At 45.0% G+C, this 24,773-nt stretch overlaps 2 protein-coding genes across 2 annotated transcripts in view; one reads left to right on the forward strand and one right to left on the reverse strand.

Annotated features, from left to right (window-relative positions):
• The window catches only part of MCEE (methylmalonyl-CoA epimerase), a 121,152-nt gene extending 110,484 nt beyond the window's left edge, over positions 1-10,668 (reverse strand). Inside the window, exon 1 of the mRNA XM_085644087.1 lies at positions 10,598-10,668. Within this exon, the coding sequence (XP_085500213.1) occupies positions 10,598-10,625 (28 nt within the window). The 5' untranslated portion in view covers positions 10,626-10,668. The remainder of the gene's footprint in view (positions 1-10,597) is intronic.
• Positions 10,669-11,370: 702 nt separating this feature from the next.
• MPHOSPH10 (M-phase phosphoprotein 10) overlaps positions 11,371-24,773 on the forward strand; it is a 169,686-nt gene continuing 156,283 nt past the window's right edge. Inside the window, exon 1 of the mRNA XM_085644088.1 lies at positions 11,371-11,582. Coding sequence (XP_085500214.1) covers positions 11,497-11,582 — 86 coding nt within the window. The 5' untranslated portion in view covers positions 11,371-11,496. The remainder of the gene's footprint in view (positions 11,583-24,773) is intronic.

The raw sequence follows: 24,773 nt of genomic DNA on the forward strand, positions 1-24,773 counted from the left end.
GTACCTCTCTGGTGTTGCCAAGGGGATGGCTACCGGCATTTCCACTACTACCGCAGGGGTCTGGTTCGTGAGGGAGGTGCTGGGCGTGAGCGGGTCCAATTGGATAGCATCCAGTCTGGCTTTTACATCGGCTGTTTCTTGCCTAGAGGCAGCCACTTCAACTTGCATGGCCGCTAAAGCAGCCAGCACATCATCAAGTGTTGCCATGTCTGTTATCGACCGGGAGACAGTTAGTGTTATTAAGGTCGGATATTTTGTAACGCCCTGAACGTCTCAGGATCGTTTAACAGACACGACAATGAGGACGCAACCACTTGTGAAGGGTTAGTTCTTTTAATGAAGGCAAATAAAATACAAAGAACAAACAAAAGTTATAGTCACTGGAATCCTCCAGGCTAAGTACGTTACCAGCCCACAGCACGGATGGTCCTAACCGTCCTCTGCATATACGCCGATCCCGGCGTATGCCAACAGAGGGCAGAAATGAAATGGCCGACAATGCCAATCGGTAGGCTGTGAGGGGCACGAAGAGTGTTGGGGAGAATCGAGGAGTCAGGGAAACACCCAGCCGGGATCTCTACCTGAAGGGAGCAGCCGCTCAACCTCTTCCTCAGACTGCACCGGGACGCGGAGTCACCTCCTGGTGATGCGTCACCGATACCCCAATCACAAGCAAGAAGACTAAACCGAGAGCAGCCGCTCGATCGATCCTGTGGACTTCCGAGTCTGTAACGCGGCAAACACCTCCTGGTGTGCGTTACAGCTGGCAGTCCCTGTGTCTCTGGTCGGGCTGGGAGTTACGACTCCAACCAGCAAAAGCGCCACTGCGCTTGGACTCAGCCGAGTCAAAAAGCGAAGCTCAATGGTTGACCGGTAGAGCTTCCGGGTCCTTCACAGGTGACGATGGGGCAAGACACGGCCCAGGGAGTAACGACTCGACCTACCTCCGTTCTTGCCTTACTGGAGCACCACTCCGGAACACTGCTCTTCACGAAGCAGGTACGTCGGTGTAAACACAATATCCGACAGCCTTGTACCTCCCGGTTCCTCCCTTTATAGGGCGTGTTTTCCTTGAGTTATGTAACAGCTCTCCTGTTTACATAAGGGCGTGTTTCCCTTGAGTTATGTAACAGCTCTCCTGTTTACATAAGGGCGTGTTTCCCTTGAGTTATGTAACAGCTCTCCTGTTTACATAAGGGCGTGTTTCCCTTGAGTTATGTAACAGCTCTCCTGTTTACATAAGGGCGTGTTTCCCTTGAGTTATGTAACAGCTCTCCTGTTTACATAAGGGCGTGTTTCCCTTGTATGACAGGAATTCTTGACAATACCCTCTTTTAGTACAGCTAGCTTTGCACAATCATAAAACATGTGTCTTAAATCAACAACTGTCTTCCCACACCTAGGGCAATTGTCATCAGCTCTTCTGCCCCAGCTGAACAATTTGGACAGTGTGTTATATAAATTAAAAATTGTTTCATAATGTTACGTTTTCAGGCTTGCAGTTAGCGACATTTGGATCTCAATATAGGTTGGGATGAAAGTATTTACACCGCGAGTCCCCAGTTTTTCTGCCCACTTAGCTTCTTGATAGTCAAGATCGTCCACCGCCATATTATTCAGGAATGCATAAATTTACCCAATCTTGGGGTGAGCTGGATTAGATGGGAAGGTTAATTGACTCAAATGGCACCTCTGTTGCAAGGCACTTTATTAACAGAATCTGAAGGTCTGCAAGGCTTCAGAGGCTAGGACCTTATTGGTCCCACAGTACTGGGAGATAGATCATGTGCAATCCTTGGGAGACCTGACAGAGGAGTTCCATAAAGCCCCAAATCGTCAAGTACTTGCAGCTAGGACATCACAGCAGTTAGTGGCCCTCCCCAAGTTTAGACCCCGAGAAGCCAAATTGACGATCTCTTTCCCCTCCCCGCTCTCGCATAAACATGGTAGTGCATGATTATATCACTCATTAGTGATGAATGCTTCAAACCAATTTGCAGGTTTGCCCTCACATTGGGAAAGTAGTCTAGGACAATTAAAGGACAATGAATGGGGTAGAAGCTAAGATGTCACTACAGGAGCTGGTGATTTCAGCTTAGTTTTATATTATTCAATTGTAATCCTTACACAGAACCCTTTACACCTAAGAGATTATAGTATGCCACCCTCCGAACACTGTCAGAGACACTACTTAGAGAAGGGAGCTTTTTTCCACATGGTTTGGTTCTGCCCAGTAATCCAGTGTTATTGGCAGAAAGCTAGCGATAGGCTCTCTAGGGATATCCAACTGAATTTTCCACAAAAGGTGGGGCTTTTCTGGCTCCTGGAAGTGTTCCCATGTGATTAGTTTTGGGTCGAGGATTCCTTTTTGGCAGAGATGAGAATGCATATTAGTGGCGTTCTAACAGGGCACCACTCTTCACAGAGTGTCTGATAGGTATGAACCACTGGTCTCAGATTGAGGAGGTAATCTACTAAGCCATAGGGTGCCCAGGTAAAGGTCAAAAGGTTTGGAGCCCTAGTGGGATAATTTTGAATGAGTCGTTTGAGATTGTGTTGTGAAGATTCTGTTTTCTTTGCTTGTACACCGTCTAATCTCCTTGTCTATCCTTTTAAGGATATTTAGTTTTAACACTGCCTATTTTGTTAAAGCTCAAAAAGCAATAAAATAACCAGGTAATGAAAGGACTGCCCATTGGGGAAGAGACCACAGGAGATGTATTACTGCCAGAACCATGTCCTGCTTTCTCCAATAGGATCACAGGAGACCCGTTTTCTTCTTCTTCCCTTATCACTAATGCAGACAAACAATTTTTAAGGAACTACTAAGCTTTGAAAAAGTGGCAGCTGTAAAGCGAAGGGGTCGAGGAATGTATCGGATGTAGGAAGAATTGCGGATTTGATCAAGATACATAAATATATGTGATAAATGACTGAAAACTAATGGTCAGTACTACTTAAGGATCTCACTGGAACCTACTAGGATCGTTGTCACAAATAAATTAATTATACAAACACAGCCTCGTTGTTACTATTATGAGACGAATACTATTTTTCTATTATTTGCAACGAATGGTGGAACCGAAGTGATTAAAAGAATGGACAAGGTATCAAAGAATTAAGACACTACTCTTTGATTAGATGTAAAGAATTATTGGTTTTGGGGTGCTTCAAAAGATAGAGGCAGTTAATCTGGTGGTAATCTGAGCACACATAAATGTAAACAATCTTGGGGGCGCAGGGGTCACAACAGTTCATCAAGACCATGACAGGATTGCATTCCAAGGAAGTTCAACAGTCCATTTTGTCCAAACAGCTCTTCCATTACAACGATGCTCCGAAGTATTCAAAATATCCATTTAGTCTAAATGCATCACTTTAAATTTGAAAGCTCATAAAGCTCACCCCCACTCAAGCATTTAGGGTTTCGAAGCTTTTTGAATGAGAATGAGTGTTTCACTGCAGAGGGCAAAGGTTTTCTTTATGTTTTTTTGTAGAATCTGTAGGAAGGTGGAATCTGACTACATGGTTGCCCCCACTTTTTTCCTGGTGTTTTGATGTTTTTTGACTTAGTTTGGCAGGGAACCTGCTAATCAGGTCCCCAGCCTATCTGCTTTCTCTTACAAATGGATTCCTAGTACCTTAGGTACATCACAGATTGGATTCTGAGGTACCCTTATAAGTCCCTAGTATATGGAGTACTATGTACCCAGGGTATAGGTACCCCAGAGGCCTACCAGGGGCTGAAGCATGTATTATGCCACTCCTGGAAAGCCCTCCAAAATGACACCATAGGTCTGCTACTGCAGCCTGGGTAATGTGGTGATGCACCCCTTACTGAAATATAGGTTCACTATATCTCACCTATCACTGCACATAGAAACCTGTCAGTCACCCCTACGGCAGGCCTTATCAATCCTTAAGGCAGGATTCTTGGTTATATGTGAGAGGGTGCCCAGGCATGAGCTGAACCCCTCTGCAGCCTTTGGAATCTATCCTCCGGGGTTGTCAGTAGAGCAGCCTGACCATATACTCTTAAGTGCATTATAACTAAAACTTTGGACTGACTGCACGGAAACATGTCGTGTTTGGTGTCAAACACCTTGGAATCATACCCCCACATCAATTCCTGATGTGAGAATATGATCCCACCCTTCTAGAGGGAGAGACATGACAGCACCGGTATACCCGGTACCAACTTAACAGAGCCCTGGCATCGCAAAATGGATGCTGCAGCCACAGACACGGGTCTGACCTCCTGATGCTAACCGAAACTCCGGCAGGGGAGGCCTGGACAATAGGTTTCCTGTCACAGGGAGGTGTAACCACCTCCCAGACAGGCTGATGTGTATCGGGGCTGGGTGGGAGCACTCTCAGAGTGCTTTGAAGTCCTGCACTTGGGGCACATTTGGTGTCCCAGTGCATAGTCCAGCTCAAACCAGTTCAGGGGCTTCCAGCCCCTGCTCTGGCACGAAACTGGACAAAGAAAATGAATGTAGCCACCCCTCTTTCCAAACCCTCCTATAGGTGGGTCCCCAGAGTTAGTTCAACCCCTTCCTTAGGTATAAGTAAGGAACCCCTGGCAACAGGACTTTAGATATCCCTGGAAGAAACTCTGCAACTGAATCCTGGAACTTCGACTCTCTACTCAAGACTAGAGGACGGAAGAAATCTCCCTTGGGGTCAAGGAGTGACTCTCCTGCTTGGCAGGCACCAACAAAGCAATTGCCGACTTCTCAGAGGACAACCCGAGTCCCCAGCAAAGCTGAGACCCATAGCCCTCGTGAGTAACGTGGAACCGGAACTCCTGGTCACCGTGCACATTTGCAAGTGCATTGACTTCTCGACGTCTCTTGAGGTCGTGCTTGGGGTTACTTGTAGCCCCCACTGCGAGCAGATAATCCACCGAAGATTGTCGGCCTAGTCACCCCGAGTGACCCTTGGGCCGCCATTTTGTGATTCCTCTCGAGGTCCCTTCGCGATCCCTGGTCCGTCGACTAGTGGGTCCCTGTGAAGGCAACTTTGATTTTCCTTGGGCTTCCCTGGTTGCTCCAAATGTGCCCTGACTCCCTACCAAGTGGTGAGTCCCTCAGACCTTGCTGGTCTGCACCGAAGCCTCTTTCTCCTTTCTGCGTGGGTTGCTGTTGCCAAGGCTTGTTGTGTCCAATCCGGACACAGACGCTGCAGCACTCAACATCCTTCGTGGGACAGCTGGAATCCAGCTCATGGTCATTCTCCACGCCTCCTGGTCCTCGTGGCTGAAGAGTCAAGCTTCACCTTCTTCACCTGAAATCACCCGACATCGGTGGGCATTCGTCTATCGTGCTCCTGGTCGCTGGCTAGTGACCCAGACTCTGTCCCCTCTGCTTTCAGGTTCTTCTGGACTTCGATCCAGGCTTGGATCTCTTCGGACACTTCGCATCTTCCCAGCAGCAACACTTCTTTGCCAGCTCCCATTGAAAACGACGACACGACCCGACACCATTTGACACCTATGTACCCGGCTCCCCTGGGTGAGGTAACTCGAGTACTCTGGGGCTCCCGTGGGTGTTGACCCTAGAACTTGCTAAGTCCAAAAGGGTTTGGTCCTAGCTCATCTCTAAGTGTCCCTAATCTTTAAAAATCTAACCGCGACTTTCCCCATAGAAGCCAACGGGAGCTCGTGGCTGTGTTCTCACACTGCACACGGCCCCCGTGGGTCCCCTGTGTCACTACCTTGGGTGGTTCCTTGGTGTCCCAGCGATTTTACAGGCTCTAGGACATGTGTCTAGTTAAGTCATGGTTCTTATACCACTATTTTAGTATATGGTTTGGCTCACCCCTAGGGCCTGACGTGTTTTTGTGCTATTCTAAGGTAATATTTGAAGTATAATTTATGTGTTTGGACCTCTAGTCTCATAAAGAGACTAGTAGGGTGTGTTTAGAAATAAATACATATATTTTATATATACCCCTGGTGTGGTTGCCTTTCATTTGGTCATTCAAGAGATTATAGACTGGTAAAACAAGCTGCTTTACATTCTTTCAAGACTTAGCCTGAAGGCTGCTCTCCTTAGCTACCACTAGGATAGCTTTCAATAAAGGTAGTCTTTAACCTATCATCAATAAGGGGTTGTTTGGATTGACGCAAAGTGCCCACTATAAGTAGTGGACAGCATATACCAGGCCAACTTCTCACAGAATCGTGCAGTGAAAGTGGTTCCCATGGTAGATAGCAGTTTCAAATTATTTAAATATATCATAAAATTTATAAAGCTTACACCTTTCTGAAGGCAGTGGGGGCACTAGCAAAAACAAAGTTATATAGATGTGCACATCCATAAATATAAATAAGCAAAAAGAAAAAATACAATGTAATATTTAAAAAAAAAAAAAAAAACTGGTGGAAATTTGGAACAATTCATTAATACATAATTCAGTTTGAAAACGGCAGCCTTCAAAGCCTGTGGAAAAGCCAGATGGTCAAGGAGAAGGCGAATATCGAATGGAACATAATTACGTAAATGAAGAGCAATGGTAAAGAACCTATGTTTGGAGATAGCGGGATACAGAAACGTCAAACTGATAAAAGTACTTTTATCAAATTCCCTCGTGATGCCCCAAATTCATTAAGAGCTTTCTTGTTTCAGAACGATAACAAAGCTGAACAAAGGAAGGGCAACACAGATTGAACTCAGTCGAAAGTGCAAGGTCAACCAGTGCAAAATAATTAATTCTGCTAATGCCAGAAATAAAATAAAAAAAGTAGCAATGTAAAACAGACTACAACGGAGAAAGCAAAACGGCAGCTAAAACACCCAAAGTGGCCATTCGTTCACCCAGACCTGAAAGAACAATGGTTGGTGGTTGGAATCGGAGGGGCGGGGCTATGAAAGATTGGATTTTTCTCAGCAAAAAGATTGGTAGATAAATGATTTGTATACCTTATCAACATTGGCTTGAAAGACATTTTTCAATCAAGTGCCTTCTGTGAAGAAATAGGAGTTAAAGTAATAATGCCCACTGCAGAAAGTTTAGTATGAAAACTTTGAACATAGGATACTGTGGTAAATGTTGACAACAAAATTAAATACATTATTGAGCGATTCAGCTTCAATAAAAGTGGCGACATCCAGTTCCCAAGATAGTATCACAATGATATTTCCCTGCAGAAGACAGAGTTGGATGTCAGCATACTTGTGGCTTAATCTGGATGTTAACCAAAATGAGTGGAAGCCTCCCGGTCTCCACATGATAATTTAGGTATCCGTCTCACCCCACATTTATGTGGGGCTCCCAACCTTGCAAAAGCCCAACTTTTACTCATTCAGAAAACTTCACACATAACCAAGATGCATAGAAGAACTGCGTCAAGAAAAAAGGCCCCAGCACTTGAAATTTAAAACACCAAGGCCCTAGACTAGTATTGTACGGAGCAGAATTGTGGGGATGTGGGAATACTAACAGCCTAACTGTGATTGAGTATGGTTTATAAGATCATTACTCAATCTTCCGGCAAGAACACCCCTAACCCCAGCTTTCTTAGATTTGGCTCAAAGGAAGATTGTTGACAAAATGAGGGTAGATTACTAATGTTTTGGCATCGGGTATCGTTTAGTGAAGCACTCGCCCCCTATTGTGTGGGACTCATGGATTCCATTCAGTCCCCATGTGTTAGCAAAATTACCTGGTTACATTCCCATAGGGAACGCCTGAGGAAACTAGGATGGGAAATATATTGGACAGACCTGGAAAAGATGACCCAGATTTCCAGAGACAGGGCCAAAGAAACTTACTGGGAATCTATCCAGGAGAAAAGCGCAACCAAAGCTGTGCAACCGCTCACTTTAGCATTCATAAATTTTAAATCCTATCTCCAAAATGAATACACTATCGATGAGATTGTCACAGCAATGGCACGGAAATTGTTCCTCCATTGTAGACACTCCCTACCAGGGTGTTCTGCAGCAGATCGTGATCCCAAGCACCACTTGGTGATCAGTGCCCAGCATGCAAAGGAGGTCCCGAATCACTGGTCCACTCATTATTTTTTTGCCTTCACTATAAAAATTTGAGGTCCAAGTGTATCGTCTCCCTATTCAGGTGTATTGGTTCCAGACACCACATTGAGGTGCTCTGAATTCTCAGCACTGACACTAGGAGAATTGTAGGATTTGGCTTAGCAAAATTTCTGATGGACCAATAGATCAGACACTTGAAGTGTACTGTGTGGCTGAATATTTAAGACTGTAGGATGGTGGTATATTTCTTTTAGATGTATGTCTTTAGGCGTTAGGCCCCTTGTTTTAATATTTCCGTATGAACTTGGTTGCACAAACGGGTCTATAAACAATGAGAAATGGTAACCTCTCATGCAGCAACGTTGTTGTTAAATGGCCATTCAACCCGATCCCCTTTAAGGAAGCATTGTTGTGGTTCTGGACGGCCTGTTCCAGGTTTCATGATGGTTCGGGTTGGTTGGAGCTCAGAACTTGAGGCCACTGAGTCTGTCTTGCCTTGCCCCAGCTGCGGTGGGCAGAGCTGTGATGTTTGATGAAAGTGTGCTGAACGCCAGAGATGGTAAAGTGGACGATGGTGTGGTTGGATAAAGTGAGTTCTGTGTCCCTTTCGCTGGAGGTGGAAATGGAGTTGAGTGTGTGTCTCGTTCTGTGTGTGGGTTCATGACCAGTTGTGTGAGGCTAATGTTGTTCAGGTTCTCCAGGAGGGTGGTGGAGCTCGTGTCATTAGGGTCATCGATTTCGAAATGTATGTCACTGAGTAGGAGGAAGTTGTAGGAGTTGATGGCTAGGGGGCGATGAGTTTGGATATGGCGTTGCAGAAAGCTGGTCAAGATCCTGGGGGTCTGTATACTGTGGTCTTGGCGTGGGTCTGTAGCGGAAAGTTGAGGAGTTTCATGAGGGGAGTGTGGTTGTTGGTGATGCATTGGATGATTTCCTAACGATGCATTGAATGGTTTCCTTGAAGATGATGGTGATCGGGGGAGAAAGTGTTAATGGTGTCCCCGATTTCTGTGGCATGTTTGCAGAGATTGTGCGTTGAGCAAGATGCAGTGGAGCGGTTCCGGATTGTTTGTGGTCTTTCGTGTGGATATGGAGTGGGATCCAGTGTGGAGTGGGATCCAGTGTGGACTGGCGGTCCTGTTTTGCAGGAGAAGTGGCAGTTGCGGCAGGTGAAGGGCCCTTTGGTTGTTTGTGGGGAAAAGATGCAGCAGTTGATGATTCGATGTCCAGGAGCTACCCAGCGGTGTAGCGGAGGGAGACGGGAGCGCGCAAGGGCATGCCTTTGGTGCACCGGCAGCATGGCAGCCACCATTAGCTAGGTCCTGGGTGGGGCGCTGGTAAGGCAGGAGGTTGCAAGAGCTAAATAATAAGGCACAGGAGGAACGGGATAACGGCAAGGTGCCGGTCTTGGGCCTAGTGCACAATAAACCTTGAGGCTGAATCTAGGGTACTGGACCCAGGCAGTCTGGCTTCAGGCAGGAGCAGCCTGGCAGCTGCGGTGTGGACAGGTGGCAGGGAGAGCTGGTGAGGACCTGCTCAATGGGACCGCGCTGTGGCCTACATTAAGTAGTTCCTGGTAGGGGGCGCCTGGGAGGCGGGAAGAACAGGAAAATACTGTGCTGGAGTAGCAGGAAAACGGTTAGGTGCTGGTCCTTAGCCTAGGGCACAGGAAACCTTGGGGCTGGGCCTAGCGAACTTGACCCAGGTGCGCTGGCAAGGAAGGCTGGCTTCAAGCAGGAGCAGACGCGGCACAGACAGGTGGCAGGGAGAGCTGGTGAGGACCTGCTCAAAGATTGGGAAAAACGGTGAGGTGCTGGTCCTGGGCCTATGGCACAGGAAACCTTGGGGCTGAGCCTAGAATACTGGACCTAAGCGGGCTGGCAAGGAAGGCTGGCTGGTGAGGCTGGCTACAGGCAGGAGCAGCCTGGTAGTAGCACCATGGACAGGCGGCAAGGAGAGCTGGTGGGAGAAGGAGATTCAGATAAAATGGAGGAATTTAAATTCCATATTACGTTGCATGGAAGTCGGGGATTTCAAGGCAGAACTGTGAACAACTAATGCAATAAGGTGCTTTCCTCGTAAACTTGGAGTGTTTGCATGTATGCCTTGAGCACTGCAGAAATCCTATATTTTTATTCAGCAATTTGGTTAACAAACTTAAAATGCAACGTTTCAACAAAACCCTTGGGATATGGGGAGAATTCCCAAAATGGTAGGCGTGCATAGTGTACTTTGCTACTGAGACGAATAGTGTACCATTATTTACTGGTAAAAGCCAGGAAAGTTTTTGTTATGGTATCTTAAGCATGGTTATACCCCCAATGCAGCTATATACTAGACCCCCCCTAAGTATTTCTGATGTATGGTACATGCACACAATGTAAAATGCTGCGGGAAAGGTTACTGGAAAGTCGTTCACCCACATGAATCAGTCACTGTCCGGTAAAGCCTGCTACTCATAACATAACATCCCTTCTTATTTTTGCCTGGGACTACCGATCAGGTTTGGGCTTATTTTACCGTGAATATAATGCATTCCATAGGTCTATGCAATAAACCATAAAGCCCTCTACTAAGATGGAAAGTAAAAGGTTTACCTGTGTATCGTAACATGGAAGCAGCCATAATGAATTTAATTCTCAAATAACTTTACTTAGCATGTTTAAAAATAGACAAACGAACAAAAACGAAAGTAACAAAGAAAGGACTTGTCTGCTTGTGTCAGCGGAACTTAGGTAAAGATGGCGGCCATCTTGTAGTGTTAATTTTTTTCAGGTTAAATTTCGAAAAATATTACGAGTGAACACATTTTGACTACAATTGTAACGGAGCTCGTAACTGCAAACCATGTTTTTAAATTTGCATAGAATTCACATAGGTTGTCTCAATTGTGAATGGACTTCATCTTTTCCCTGGACATGCCATGTTGATATTTGAAATGATGCAGGGAATATTTCTTGAGACCATTTATTTTCAGACGTAGCATAAATTCCGCTTGGAAGCTAATGTTGAAAGGAGAATGAGTTTGTTAATTTTAGGACGGCTGCCAGTTTTCTTCAAACAGCACAATTTCTCTAAATGGTTTTTGTATTTATATAGCGCGTACTACCCCTGACGCGGCTATGAATTGATTTACATGCGACGTCTCCCTTTCGAATGTGTTTGTAAATGAGTGGAAAGTTCCACCAAATGAATTTATGATAAGTAATGTACGTGTTTTCCGGCAAGCCAATGCATGCGAAATCTCGATACTTTTTACTGCTGCTGTGCCAATCTAGTAGCATAGTGTTCGAATGTTTTCACTTTTTTTTGTATTAGTACAGCCAATTCGTCAATACTCTAGTCCCTTATCGGAATAGTGAGCTGTCTGTTCACCACCAACTTATGCTCGTTGCGGAACTATCTTCTGAGTTCCGTGTTTCCGGCGGACCGGATATGCACAACTCCACGTTAGAGTCTCTCCATTGCTTCACATGTGGGTTTCTGTTTCTGAAGGATGGCAGTGCAGCAGAACGAAAATGTGCTGCAGAGGTGCCTCAAGAGCCTTAAGGTAGCCAGTGCCCGACCCGAGAGGTTCCTAAGGTGAGACTTGAACGCAGTACTTAAAACTTATTTCATGTTTACAGTTCCGTCCATCAAAGTGCTGGTCAGGAGCCTATGTGTAGCACAAGCAAGCATTTGCAGTGCAATCGGTCTTGCACCTGGGAAAGTTAGAGCTATTGGCGTTGCAAATGACAATTTTTTTTTACTTTTGTTTGTTTGTTTGTAGTGGAGTGCTCACATTTGCATAGCGCTATTGCCATTCGTATGACCTCGCCGCGCTGGAAAACCAGAAAATGGGAAATAGGATACGAGGGAGGGAAGGTGGAAAATAAATGACACCAATGGAAAAAGGAATTAAAACCAGGCTCCAATTAAAGTCCTTTGACAGTATTGGCATATGTATTAGTGATACAGTGAATGCTAGAGAGTTTCTTATAACTGGTGGTTGAATACACCCTGGCAGCAAGCTAGAGTTGCAGTACCTGCAATTTCAGATGAAAGTCAAACACAACGAAAATACAATACCACAAAAACCAGCACAACTGACTGCACTGTGAATGACTAACCAGAGAACATCCTGTCATTGAGCGTTACCCTGCGAGTAGGAAATGATGACAAGCTTTACAAAAGCAACTAGCCCTGTCAAATGGCCCTTTAATGTTCAATCAACCCCAGACCATGACTGTACAGCCAATTCCTGGCAGTAGGCAGTTTGTCAGAAATCATGCACCTTTTTATTAATGAAAACGTTGTGGTTGTTCGTTGCGTACCCAGATACTGACTCTGTTCTTACAATTAATTTTAGACCTGGGTACCTATGCAAAGTTGAACAAAGGCCCCTGTCTCACCATAGTCAGCAGGCAATTTAACTTCCTATTTGTTGCATTGCTTTGAAATGGTACAGGCTTTTCAGTACCAGCAGAGGAGAATACTGGAGGGTATCTGGTGGCGGTTTTCAGATTATACAGCAGCATTTAGAGCCGCCAGGTAAAAGGCATAACAATTTTACTGGTAAGCAAGCAGTGGGGCAGAGCAAGCACAAAGCTTTCCATTATCGTACTACATGGGGCTAAAGATATTGACTTTCTCCCTGCACCCTTCATAATCACATTAATTACCCTGATTCACTTATTTGGGCGAAATGTTTAGCATGGAAGACGGATGGAAATTGGTGACGTCCGTCGAAAAGAAATTCCACAATGTGGACGGCGGGTCCAAAAAAAGCCTTTTGAAAAATTTGAGCAGTGACATTAACTTTTTAATCCTAAAATGGAGATAGGAAAAGGCACGGGTAGGATGCACGTTTGAATGGCCAGCCCATAAACACGCTGCTCCATAGCGTGTATGCATACAGCAAACTCAATAAAACAGACTTAATACCATTTCTCCTTAGTCATGCCATTTTCTTGTAACGCTCCACGATTATAAGCTGGCTGCTAAAGTGCATAAAAACACAGCGCGTCTGCCCCAGGCCCGGTTTTAGAGGGGGGACCGGGTGGGCCAGGCCCACCCAAACATGAGCCTTGGCCCTCGCAGTCACAGTGCATAGGCCAATATAAAATGGCATCTTTAATTCAAAACGTTACTCCTAACGTTGTTTTCTTTCCTGTTCTGGGAGTTAAGTGATTTGGCATGGGCTCTTTCTCACAGCCATCCCCAATCGCCCAACTCCGTTTAGAAAGGTGGGGCATAGCGATGGGGACAAATTCTTTATTTGGCACTTTTGCCTACCATCCTGCTGTGTGGATATTTCCTTTTCTGTTCAGCGCTGGAGAAAATAAGTTGGTTTATTCCTATTCACATTTCCTGACCCTGCAGCTGCATATTAGATCAGGTTGAGACACAACGTTTAACCAATGGAGTAGGTAAGAGAATGTGTTACTATTTGTTTTTATTTTTTAAATCTGCACAGGCCCAGCAAGGCACATGCTTTGTGTATGCTTCATTTAAATAGTTGTTATCATCATCATGGCCATGGATGCAAGACAACAATAAAAATATCCAGATAACTGGTGATTAATGATCCTGCTGGAGAGCAATCCTTTGCCTGTTGGTAGTTTTGAAATGCAGATAGGCTGTATTTAATGTGGATAGCTCAGTGGTTTGCTGCCTTTGTCACAGAGATTCTTGTGTAAAAAGAGTTTGGGCCGATATACATTTTTATTAGTAAAGCCAACCCCCAACCACTGTGGTATGCTTTAAATCCTGAGTTTGTGCTTCCTCAGCCCAAACACTCTTTAAATATACTGCACACCAGTATGGCTGACATGTGATTCCTACACCTTGTAATCTTCATTGGCTTATGTGGCATTCACTATAGACTGATTTACATACTTGTATGATTTATTGTCTCTGTATAATGTGTGCGTGGTGTAAAGTACTGTGACACCCTACACTGATATGAGTAGCGCTATACAACAAATGAAATGCATATGAGAGAGGCAACGGAGAAATGAAGGGCACTGTTGGAGGGTGGTTGTAATGGTATCTGCAGAGAAAGAGGTAATTGGTGGGGCACCTTAAAAGACTTTCGCGCTAAAGCCGGCCCTGTCATGGCCTTTCTGGTTTTATTTTATTTAATTAGCAGTCGGGTCATTAGGGCAACTTTGGAACATATTAAAGTGTGTGCTAATTATATTTACTGCTATAGTCAATGTTTTAAATTTGAAGGTGATTTTACTAAGGTTTTATATGGGGAATAAGGCAAGTGGAGCTGGATGGTGGCTGATATGGGGCTGGGGCTCAAGGTCAGCTGTGAGATATGGTGCACATGAGAAGGATGGTAGAAAAGTAGATAATCGGGCCTGGAAGTACTTGTTTTGAAGCCTGGCCTGTTGTAATTTGAGGGTTTGCACTTAGGTCCAGACATTGCTCTTACTTTCAAATAACTCTCCACATGCTCTGTATACACACAGAATCGATCCATTGTATCATGGGGACTGTTTGTAAGTAGATAAGATGTAATCTAGGTAGTGTAGGCTACCACAAGAAGCGACAAATTGGGCCCGCAGTGGCCCACCCAAATGCATCCTTGGGCAACCCCCCAAAAAAATCCTGGAGCCGGGCCTGGTCTGCCCCCTTGCAGTGCCCCTCACACACCGGCCACACAACACTGAGAGGAAACATGCTGGGATAATAATCCAATGCCGTATAATGTTACCAAATTATATAGCCACACAAATTGGGGTTACAATGTAAATCAAGCAGTGACGGGTTGAAAGCAAGTAATAACAGCGACGGGCAGAATGCAACGAAAACCAGGGTGATGGGGGGGATTAGCAGCCAGTTATACAGTTGTTGGGGGCCCATTAGGTCAACAAAGTTAAGCCTGAAGGCTAGGACTCAGGCCAGCACCCCCCATCAGGCCCAGACACGCCCTTGCGTGTCTGCAGCTTCACCTTATTATAGCTGCTGTGGCCGAGAGCACCAGCCACCATAACGTAGACTCTGCTCCTGAGCGAGTGAAGCACCTACCTGTGCTGTAGCTGCTTCTCCAGGGTGGAGATGAAGTAGCTTCATGAAAGAGGATGGACTACAAAGAGTATTTTGTTTCAGGCACAGCAATCTTGTCATCACTATGGTCGAACATTTGTCCAAAGCAGGTGACCAATGATCTTTAAAAGTTAAGTCCGGGACATAGAGCATTTTGCATCCTTGGTGCGGAGTCATCTGGTAACCTTAACCCTTATTTTGTTCTTGGCTTTCATTTAGCAGGTAAGTGAAGTGTGGGACTTTTAGTATTTGTATGCTTCACTGAAATAACTGACACCAGTGATTGTATTCCTAGGCAATTACTCAGTTGCGTACGCATTGATCTCTGCTTGCTTGACAGCCTTTAATTAAAACCAGTTCCATTAAATATCTCGTCGTTACCTTTAACCTGGAAATACACTAAGGCCCGGATTACTTTGATTTCAACCTCTTCATTATGGCTTTACATTAAATAGGACAGTACCTCATCTCAGTGCTGCTGCAGGCATTTTAATGGAACTATGCGGTAAGCCTGGAAGATGATGTGGTATTTATTGGCCGTGATAAATATCACCATATACTGCCCTTGAAATGGAGCGTAACGTGCAGATTTTGTGCTTACTACACTAAATGCTGCATGTCCTTTTGTCTATCAGGCCTCCTGCCACTCCTACTGTAAATTTCGGCAGGTTTTTTCTCAAGTGACTCTTCAGCGTGTTATACGGTTCCCTCAAGTATAGCAGGATTGTGTATTAGACCAACACCAACTTCATAGTATAGAGACTTAGTCCATAAATACCATCAGTGTATGTTGGTGGGTTTCGGCTAGCTCACAGTACCACATCTAATACCATGCTTACATAGTTCAAGAAACTGACAGAAGAGTACCTCCGCCTCTTCCCTAGTCCTTAAGGGCCCCTATCTCGAGCAGATTCTGATGGCCTATATCGGTCCCAAAACTTTACCCTGTGTATCCCATAAACTCCCTTGAAATAGGCAAATTCCCCTAAAGATCCCCCCGAAGATATTGCAGTACTGCAGAAGATGTACCACTCAGTTGACCGTTCCCTCACCCGCTCCCTGCCTGCAACTCTCTTATTCCATCTATGCGCCATTTTGCTGATATCGCTCGTGCCCCTCCCTGGTTATCTCCACTATCCCAAATTCCTCCTCAATCTCTAGTCTTGCCCACTAGTTAATGGAGGTTCCATATATCTCTCTCTACTGGGTTCCTTTCGTTCCAACAGAACAGTCAGGGAAAATTAAGTTATGGTGATACACTAAGTGAACGCATGCAGTTCAATGATCCACCACTCATAGATCAAATCGAGCCATTGTACTTTTCTTTTGTCTGTGGAAAAATGTCTTCCTGACTATGCTTTATCAAAAGTGCATACCGGCAACACAAAGACAATTGCATACATAGCCAGTCGAGCCATGGATCTCTAACAGATGCTTTTCTTATAGTTAAGGTTTCCTTTTAGCTGGAGGACTTCCTGGATGAAATAGAACTCCCTTTAGTCGGGCGTCTCTAGAGGTACAGTTCCAGTATGTAACTTTACCTCTCCGGGCTTTTACTGCAAAGTGAGACCATGCTCAACGGGCCAAGGAGCTGCAATGTCCGGCCTGTGGGGAACAAAAAGAAACCATTGAGCACATTATTTTCTTTTGCTCAACCCATGAGTCCCAAACGAGATGTTGGATAACCCCGTTCTGTCGGGCTGTGGGAGCGCAGGAATACAAAGAAGCACTTGTGATCCGAGATACGATATTTGTAGGTTGTCAGTCTTTGCTCTGTCTTGTTTCTTGATGAGTGTGTGGACAATAAGGTACAAGCTGAGTATCTCTTAAGTAAACTTGTATAGCGGCGAACGGTAACACAGCAGCTGGTACATTCGTAGGAGAATTGGTAGACTTATACTGGTTGGTTAATAGGATTCTTAGTAGAATTTTACATGCTTTTTAACCCTTTTGCAGGTGATGAACCTATTTTAATTCCTAGAAAATCACAGACACCCAGCTTTATGATGGCTGAATATGCAATTAAGTTAACGATAAATTTAAGCCAAGGAGGTACCAGGCACTCCCCGACATATTGCATAAATCCTTTAGGTTGCAAGTGCCTGCCTAACAGCAAGGGGTCATAGGTTGCTTCATTGTCTATATTATTGCACAATTTTGCACAATTATTAAGTAAATGGCAATTGAATTATGTAAGTTTTTTTTGATCTCATGTGCTTTTATGGCACATAGCCAAAATTAAGTTCAAAGAGGAAGTCTGCAAATTCAAGACAAATTAAATCGTACAATGGTTTCATCTGCTGTGCGTTGTCTGGTATGTATATTCTACCAAAGTTTAGAAAGCCTAGACGTTATTGTAGCTATTTTAATGTATTTGGTGGCTGGAGAAGAGAGCACACATCTCTAAGAAGTGTACGGCAAGGATTCTGCCTTCATTTAATAATTCATATCCTAAAAATAGGACGCTAAGAAAAGCAGATTAAAAAAAAAAAATGTAATTTATAGCCATGATCAGCAAATCCCAAAATTATGCAATCTACTCTGGCCAAGTGGGTGTTTAAATCATCATCTGTGAGGTAAATGTCAACATACGACAATGCTTTTGAATCAATTTCTTGTAAAATTGACGTTACTCGTCCAGCAAACAGACCTGGACAGTTCTTACCCCTTGTAGGAGTCAACAAAATTTTCTTTAGGACTCTTAACGTGGTAACCACCATCAAATCTCTGCTTTCAGGCACTATGTTTTAACAGAAAAATCATTGGAAATGTCCAAGGTAATTGTGTAGTTTTTCATGCACAATGTTATTTGTTAAAGCTGTGTTGTGTGAATTTGGTATTGCAAAAGTGTGTGTATGACTGATTAAATGTCTATTGTTGCAGACTATGCTGTAAGAATAATCGGTTTGGCTACAGGAAATACAGTGTTATTCATAGGAGAGATGCAAGGCTCAATTATTTCTTGATATTCTAATTGTGATAGAATTTCCCTAACAGGGCATTTAGCTTCATGTTTAATGCGGTATTGTGGTTGCACTTGAGGCTCTGGAGCATATGGTTATACTATGATAAGGCAAGCCCTTATCCCAGCCTGCTTGGTTGCGATATAATGCACAAGAGCCCATTCTGTATACGCTTCTTTTACTTTCTCCGGAACAAGAACCGAAAAAAGATGGTAGTAGTATCTCCTCCTCCGTGGGACTTTTCTAACAAACTGAGGGCAAATCTACCTCGGCCAAGATAATTTCATATGCCTTTGTCATATTCTACCAGCTTATAACTTTAATAGTACGCAGTATGTCACCCTCGATTTGGATCTCCGAATCATAAAGACTGTCATGGGGGCTTGTATATAGAAATTAGTTGGTCTTGCCTCCAGAAACTCTTGAAGAGTCTGATGAACTATCATGACCGCTGCTGCGCTGTCGAGCTGGGTTTTCTCCCATGTCTTGTTCTGGAGTAGCCTCCTGAATATTTGTGGCATATTTAGCGTAAATTCCTTCCACTTTAATCTTTCTTAATAGTTATTTTTACTGTGTAAGTTTCTTTTTTATTATTTTTTATGATGTCCTCAGAGTAGCGGTGTAAATTATTTTTTTCTTTCACGTACTTCTTCGGTCTTTGTTTGCCGCATCCCCCTCTCTGTGAATGTCTGAAGAGTCCTGAAGGTGACGAGAGGGACGCGTCTCAGAATATTGATACCTATCGGGTTGTGTAATTGCATCACAGTTGCATAAATTATAGTGTTTTTTTGTGGACTCCTGTTGCGGGGATCCACTCCATGTTTTCTGCTTATCTTTTTTTAGTGTTTTATCCCAGCGTTTTTAGCAGATTTGGGTGTCTGCTTGGTGGAATCTGAAACAGATTTTGTTTTCAGTTGTAGCTTACCAGGCCTTGTTCCCAAGCTATTATGACCTATAGGAGCATAGGTATTCAGAAATAATTATTGGTAGCAAGTATTCCTGATTTGCAGCAGGAACTTTTGCAAGCTGTTGGCTGCTGCGTCCCGTTTAATGTAAAATCATTGAGGATACTGTGGTAAAGTTGCCAATTAATTTCATCCCCAAGTCCAGGGCAGGGGCCACCCCACATTAATTTTGAATTTCTTTTAGCACTTCAGGCAAAACGGCAATTAATGGGGTGCCGTGTGTTATGTTACATATGGCAGTAAAAACAGTACCCCATGTCGTGCAATCTTCAGTTGGAACCATACCAAGTGGAAGACACACAGTGAGAATTCTAAATTTATCTTTGGGTCCTGTATAGGGAAAACTGCTTCACGCTTATCTGTTTTTTGAGGTATCCTTACCGAATTTCCTCCTGTTTGGTGGGTACTTCACCCATTCTAGCAGTAATAGTAACTGGACTAATGGCTAACTGTGGCTGGCAAGGTTGAACAGCCCTTGCTAGGGCAGTTGTTAGTGAACGCATAACGAACTGCAGTAGAATTCGATATGGTCTTAACTAAGTGATTCTATAAGGCACGTACTTCACCAATATTTAGTGCTGCTGTATAAGGAAATGGTATGTTGTCGGTTAAGACTGACCAGGTTGCCCTATCATTACTGAGAAGACCCAGTTTTGCATTTTGTGGTATATGCGGGAGGGCGCTTTAGAACCAATTTTGATATTCCTGCAATGCTAATGGTAGTTCTAAGTGTTCATAAGGCCCATATGCAGGCGGATCAGCTGATTCAGTGTATGTATGAAATGTGTGGCTGTTGGCATCGACGATAGGAAAGTTTACCCAGAAATGGTAAACTTCACATTAATAAGCTTTATGTACCTCAGTCACAAAGGTAACATCTCTCCTGCCGTTGGAAAGCCCATGTGTAGTTAACTGAGCAGTTACTGCCTGTCTACAAAGATTATTCACTGCTAGCGTCATATTTAATCAATGGAATTCAAAGAAAGTTACAGTGAAGTGATCCTTTTAAAATGTTTCATATTAAAGAACCTACAGATGTGCTTCCTATTAAGCTCAGGAGTATAGATAGTTTTCACCACAGACGTCCCCAAGTAGAGGTGAAAAAGAACCTAGGGCATACGCTAGAAAGCTGCTCAGTAAACTCGTTAAATAAGTACATAACCTTGAAAGTTTGGTGGCACCATGTTATATGGTTTCCTACAAGTATAGCAGAATTGTGTATTTGACCAATATGAATTTCACAGTATAGAGACTTAGTCCATAAATACCATCAGTGAGTGTTGGTTGGTTTCAGCTAGCTCACAGTACCACATCTTACCCCTAAACCAACCAGTGTAACAGAAGTTGTTGGTAGTCTTGAACATGACACTCTCATTCCCAATGAATCAGTGGAAACAGATCTACCCTTTAGTTTGGTCACTCTTGCACACCCAGGGTAAACACAAGACAGATACGACGGTGCATTTTCAAACATTTATTGAAATGTTCGTATTCTTGTATAAAAAGCGTGAGCTGCTATTATTAGAAAGGTGAGATGTTCTTGTAATCAGCATTGTTCGAATTGTAAACAATATGAACAACTAAACCATATTATTGTTGCCAATGTTTGCCTGCTCCTATCTGTATCTGTCACTAGGGGAGAGGATGTGGCCAAACTAAGACTGTTGATCTCAAATCTGGGGAACAGGGTTCGAGTCTCGGCAATGACGCTCAACATCCTATGATTCTGAGTAAATCACTTAATCTCCCCATGGCCAATGAAAATGAAAGTGTCCTTGTGTAAACTAACTGTTGCTCATGTAAAGCACTCTGTTACCTGATATCTTCGGGTCAAGTTCACTCTAAATAAAACTCTGGGGGAAAAATACTGAACAAAGCCTGTTTTTTTATTAGTATTATTTCTATTTCTGATGTCCTGATGTGTTATATGAACTGATATTTATTAAAAATATATATATTTGACATAAATCTGTTTTATGATAAGTGCTTCAAACATGTTTAGTGAAGTGTGGTTCTGAGCCAGTATGGATGTGAACATTTGTGTTGTATGAAGTAATAACTCTGGAACGGTTTCCAAAAGGTACACATATTTTTATACTCTAAACATTATTCTGCCAGATCAATTGGGATAGCCTAACCCCCATACCGTGGTCTTAGGTGCCAGGAAGCTGGTCATAGTGCACAGGTTATCTTCCTTAGTAGGATGGAAGGTGGAGTCAGTAGGGCTGTATTTGAGTCAGTCTGCAGCGGTTACGTGATAATTCCCAGCATTGAAATGCTCCTCTCAAAGAGATTTAGCATAGGAATCGGTTCTGTAATAGAACGCTGCTCTTATCAACTGGTTTTGTCTAGCTAAAATGAAGTGTCTCCTAATGGCCAAAGAAAGAAAGGAAAACAGTGACATTGTGTTCATGTACCACCCTGGAACTAATTACAGGCTAGAGGGCATCCGTGCGTAACGTAAAAACATATACAGCACATTCATGCATTAACCCCTTCCATGCTGCGCAAATTCCGCCGCTGTGCTGACGGAATCTTGCGCGGGCGTGGTCATGACGGAACGGTTCCGTCATGAGCACAGCTCAACCGTGGCTCATGACGGAACCGTTCCGTCATGAGCACCGAAGGGGTTAACAGATAAGTATAGCAAAGGGCACCACGAGAAAGAGATGTCAACCTAAGGAGTTGAATTTAAAATGGAGAATATATGTGAGCCGCGCTTTTCTTGTCCAGGCTTCTTGAGAGGCTCCGCTGTTGTATGTGATACTGGTGGGGCATTCAGTCAGTGTAACTTGAAAGTCTTTCAAGAAATTTACTTTAAAGTTTTCTTTTTTTTCAGTATCTACTTCTGCACTCATGAGCCAATATTGATGTGGAAGTTCACAGCTTGCATAGGCTAAGTCACAGACTTTAAGTTCATAACCCATCACGAGCATATATTGCACTGCTCCCATTAACCTGAGGATTTTATCAATAGCTTGCTTAGAACGGTTCCTTTCAATGCGTTTAGTTGATCCAGCTCCGCTTTACACTTTTGAAAAAGCAAATACAATCCCAAAGCAAGTGTAGTTCTGGCTGTAAGTTGTCACACAGATGCTAATACTGTTGGGTAGTAAAAATGGAGACTCGCACCTTCTTTTTTTTTTTATAGACCTTTATTGAAAATCGTGCACATCAGGTTACAGAGCAATCAGATAGTGTTGCAACACTTGACAGGGGAAAATGGAAACATCGCATCGGTCATAGACAGCATAGAGACAATTATACCGTAGCGGCACATCGTAAGATGAAAGGTAGGATGCGGAGCATGAAAGGCCAGCGGGGAGCATCAGAAGGGGCGGAGTATAGGTGTAAGCGGCACGAGAGGACGGTAGCAAAGGCAGGGGGAGAGGAGGAGTCCTATGGACCAGCACCCGCCGCGGGAGGAGTGCTGGCAGGGAGCGCAGGGGAGAGGCATTCCGGGAAAGGAGGTATGAATCAAGAGGGCCCCAGAAATTGCGCGGTTGGCCAGAAACCAGTGTTCATTTCCAAAATTCCAAAAGAAGCGTCTGACATCGTGCAGCATCTCCGAGCCAGGCACTTGCCTTGGGCGCGGGCTTCCGACCCCAATGTAGGGCAACACTACGACGTGCGAGAACAAGCAGCATGGCCGTGAGTCGGCAGGAGGCAACAGGACAGTGCCTCACTAAGCAGAGTAGGCAGGTCAAGGGATCTGGCAGGACTGGCGAGGAGGTAATCTCCGTAATTATGGCGCACACCTCGCGCCATTATGCAGAGACCAAAGGGCACAGCCAGGCAAGGTGAGAGAAGTCCGCCACAGGGGACGAGCATCGAAGACATTTGTCATTAGGAGCGAGACCCATTCTAAATGGCTGAGCGGGGGAGCGGTACAGCCATTGCAAATATTTAAAATATATGAGGCGCAGGCGGTAGTTAGGGGATAAGCGTTTGGTCTGCTTACAACAGTACAGCCAGTCTTCCCGGGAGAGATTGTTGCCCAAGCCCTCGCTCCACGCCAATTTGGCGCGATCAGCTGATATCGAGGAGGCCGCTAGCGTAGTGGCATAAAGCCTAGAGACCAGTCTGCGGGGAGAGGGGGAGGTGTATGTCAAATCAAGGGCAGTCATCGAAAGGGAGGGCTGCGGGAACGTGGGGTGCAGATCCCGACAAGACGCTCTAAGTTGGTATTAAAGCAGTGTGTTCATTCGGCCAGATTCGGCTGGTAGTGAAAAACCCTACCGTTAGGGTGAAGGTCAGATAAAGTGGTTAGACCCATGCCAGCTGCACGTTTTGCCATTCCAGCCGTGTGCAGCGAAAGGAATCCGGGTGATATGCGACCGGAATGGTGCCGGTGGAGAGCAGGTCAGAGCCCGAATATTTCCGAAGACCGTCCCAAGCCCAGCGCAAGGTTTCCACTGTGTCTATTTCTCCATGCGGTGGTTTGGCAGGGGCAAATATCCCCATCGGTCTGTAGTGGCAAGGGGGCCACCAAGTCGGCTTCGACTGCTATGTGTGGCTGGAACGGCGTTGGATGCAGCCAGAAGTGAAGGAAGCTGGCCTGGGCACTGAGAGCATATAGTTTAAAATCCGGGGCACCCATCCCGCCGCACGCAAGGGGAAGCGTGAGTATGTCGTACGCTATTCTGGGCTGATGTCCTGCCCAAACAAGGGAGATTATGAGGGAACGGAGAGTGCGGAAAAAGTGAGCTGTAAGAGGAACAGGCACGTTCGGGCGCACTACCATCTTAGTGATGGCGATACGCCCCGCCAAGGACCGGGGCTGGCGCCGCCATAGGGGTATCTTGGTCTCCAGCCATTCGACTGCCCGACCAAAATTGACTCTCCAGAGTTCATCCACATCCCTACTGAGCCAGACACCCAGGTATCTGGTGGGCCCTGATGCCCATTCGAAAGGGTAGTCCGGAGTGAATGGGATTGTGGCTTCTGTCAGAGGAAAAAGAATAGACTTACTCCAGTTAACCTGGATGCCAGATAGGCCTCCGAACCGCAGCACCTCACGGACCATAGGGCCGAGGTTCTCTTGAGGGTGATGGACATAAAGCGTGACATCGTCTGCATACATGGATACAACCAGGGTGCAGGCCGCAAAGCCCAGACCCCTCTGAGTGTGATGCTCTCTGAGCCTGGCCGCAAGGTGCTCCATGGCCACAGCGAAAAGCATAGGTGAGAGTGGGCACTCCTGCCTAGTCCCTCTCGAGACGCGGATGGGATCTAATATTTGACCATTTATCAGGAGGCGAGCTACCGGTAGAGCATAGGGGAGATGGACTTTGCGCAGAAAGACCGGGCTGAAACCAAGACTGGGTTGAGATGAAAAAGGAAGGGCCTTTCAAGAGTATCAAAGGCCTTGGTGGTGTCTAAGAGAGCCTCCAGGGCCAGTAGGGCGAGGTTGATCTGATGAAGTACTGCGAAGATCGTACCGAGGTTATGAGACGTTGCGTGCCCAGGAATAAAACCGGACTGATCCAGGCGAGAGATCAAGGGCATGAGGGGCAACAGTCGGGAGGCCAGGAGCTTGGCGAAGATTTTAATTATCGGTATTGATGAGTGATAAGGGACGATATGAGTCCAGAAGTTTGGGGGATTTTCTGGTTTCAAGAGCAGTGTCAGCAGGGCCTCGCGGAGTGAAGGGTGGAAGTGGCCAGACTCAAAGTAGTCGTTATACATAGCGGCAAGATGCGGGACAAGGGTGGGGGCAAATGCTTTATAAAAAGAAGCAGGCAGTCCATCAGAGCCGGGCGCCTTATCCCCGGGCAGATTATTAATGGCAGCTAGGATTTCTTCCTTAG

This window comes from Triturus cristatus, chromosome 3_1 (assembly GCF_964204655.1).
Source record: "Triturus cristatus chromosome 3_1, aTriCri1.1, whole genome shotgun sequence".
In the NCBI taxonomy this organism is placed as follows: domain Eukaryota; kingdom Metazoa; phylum Chordata; class Amphibia; order Caudata; family Salamandridae; genus Triturus; species Triturus cristatus.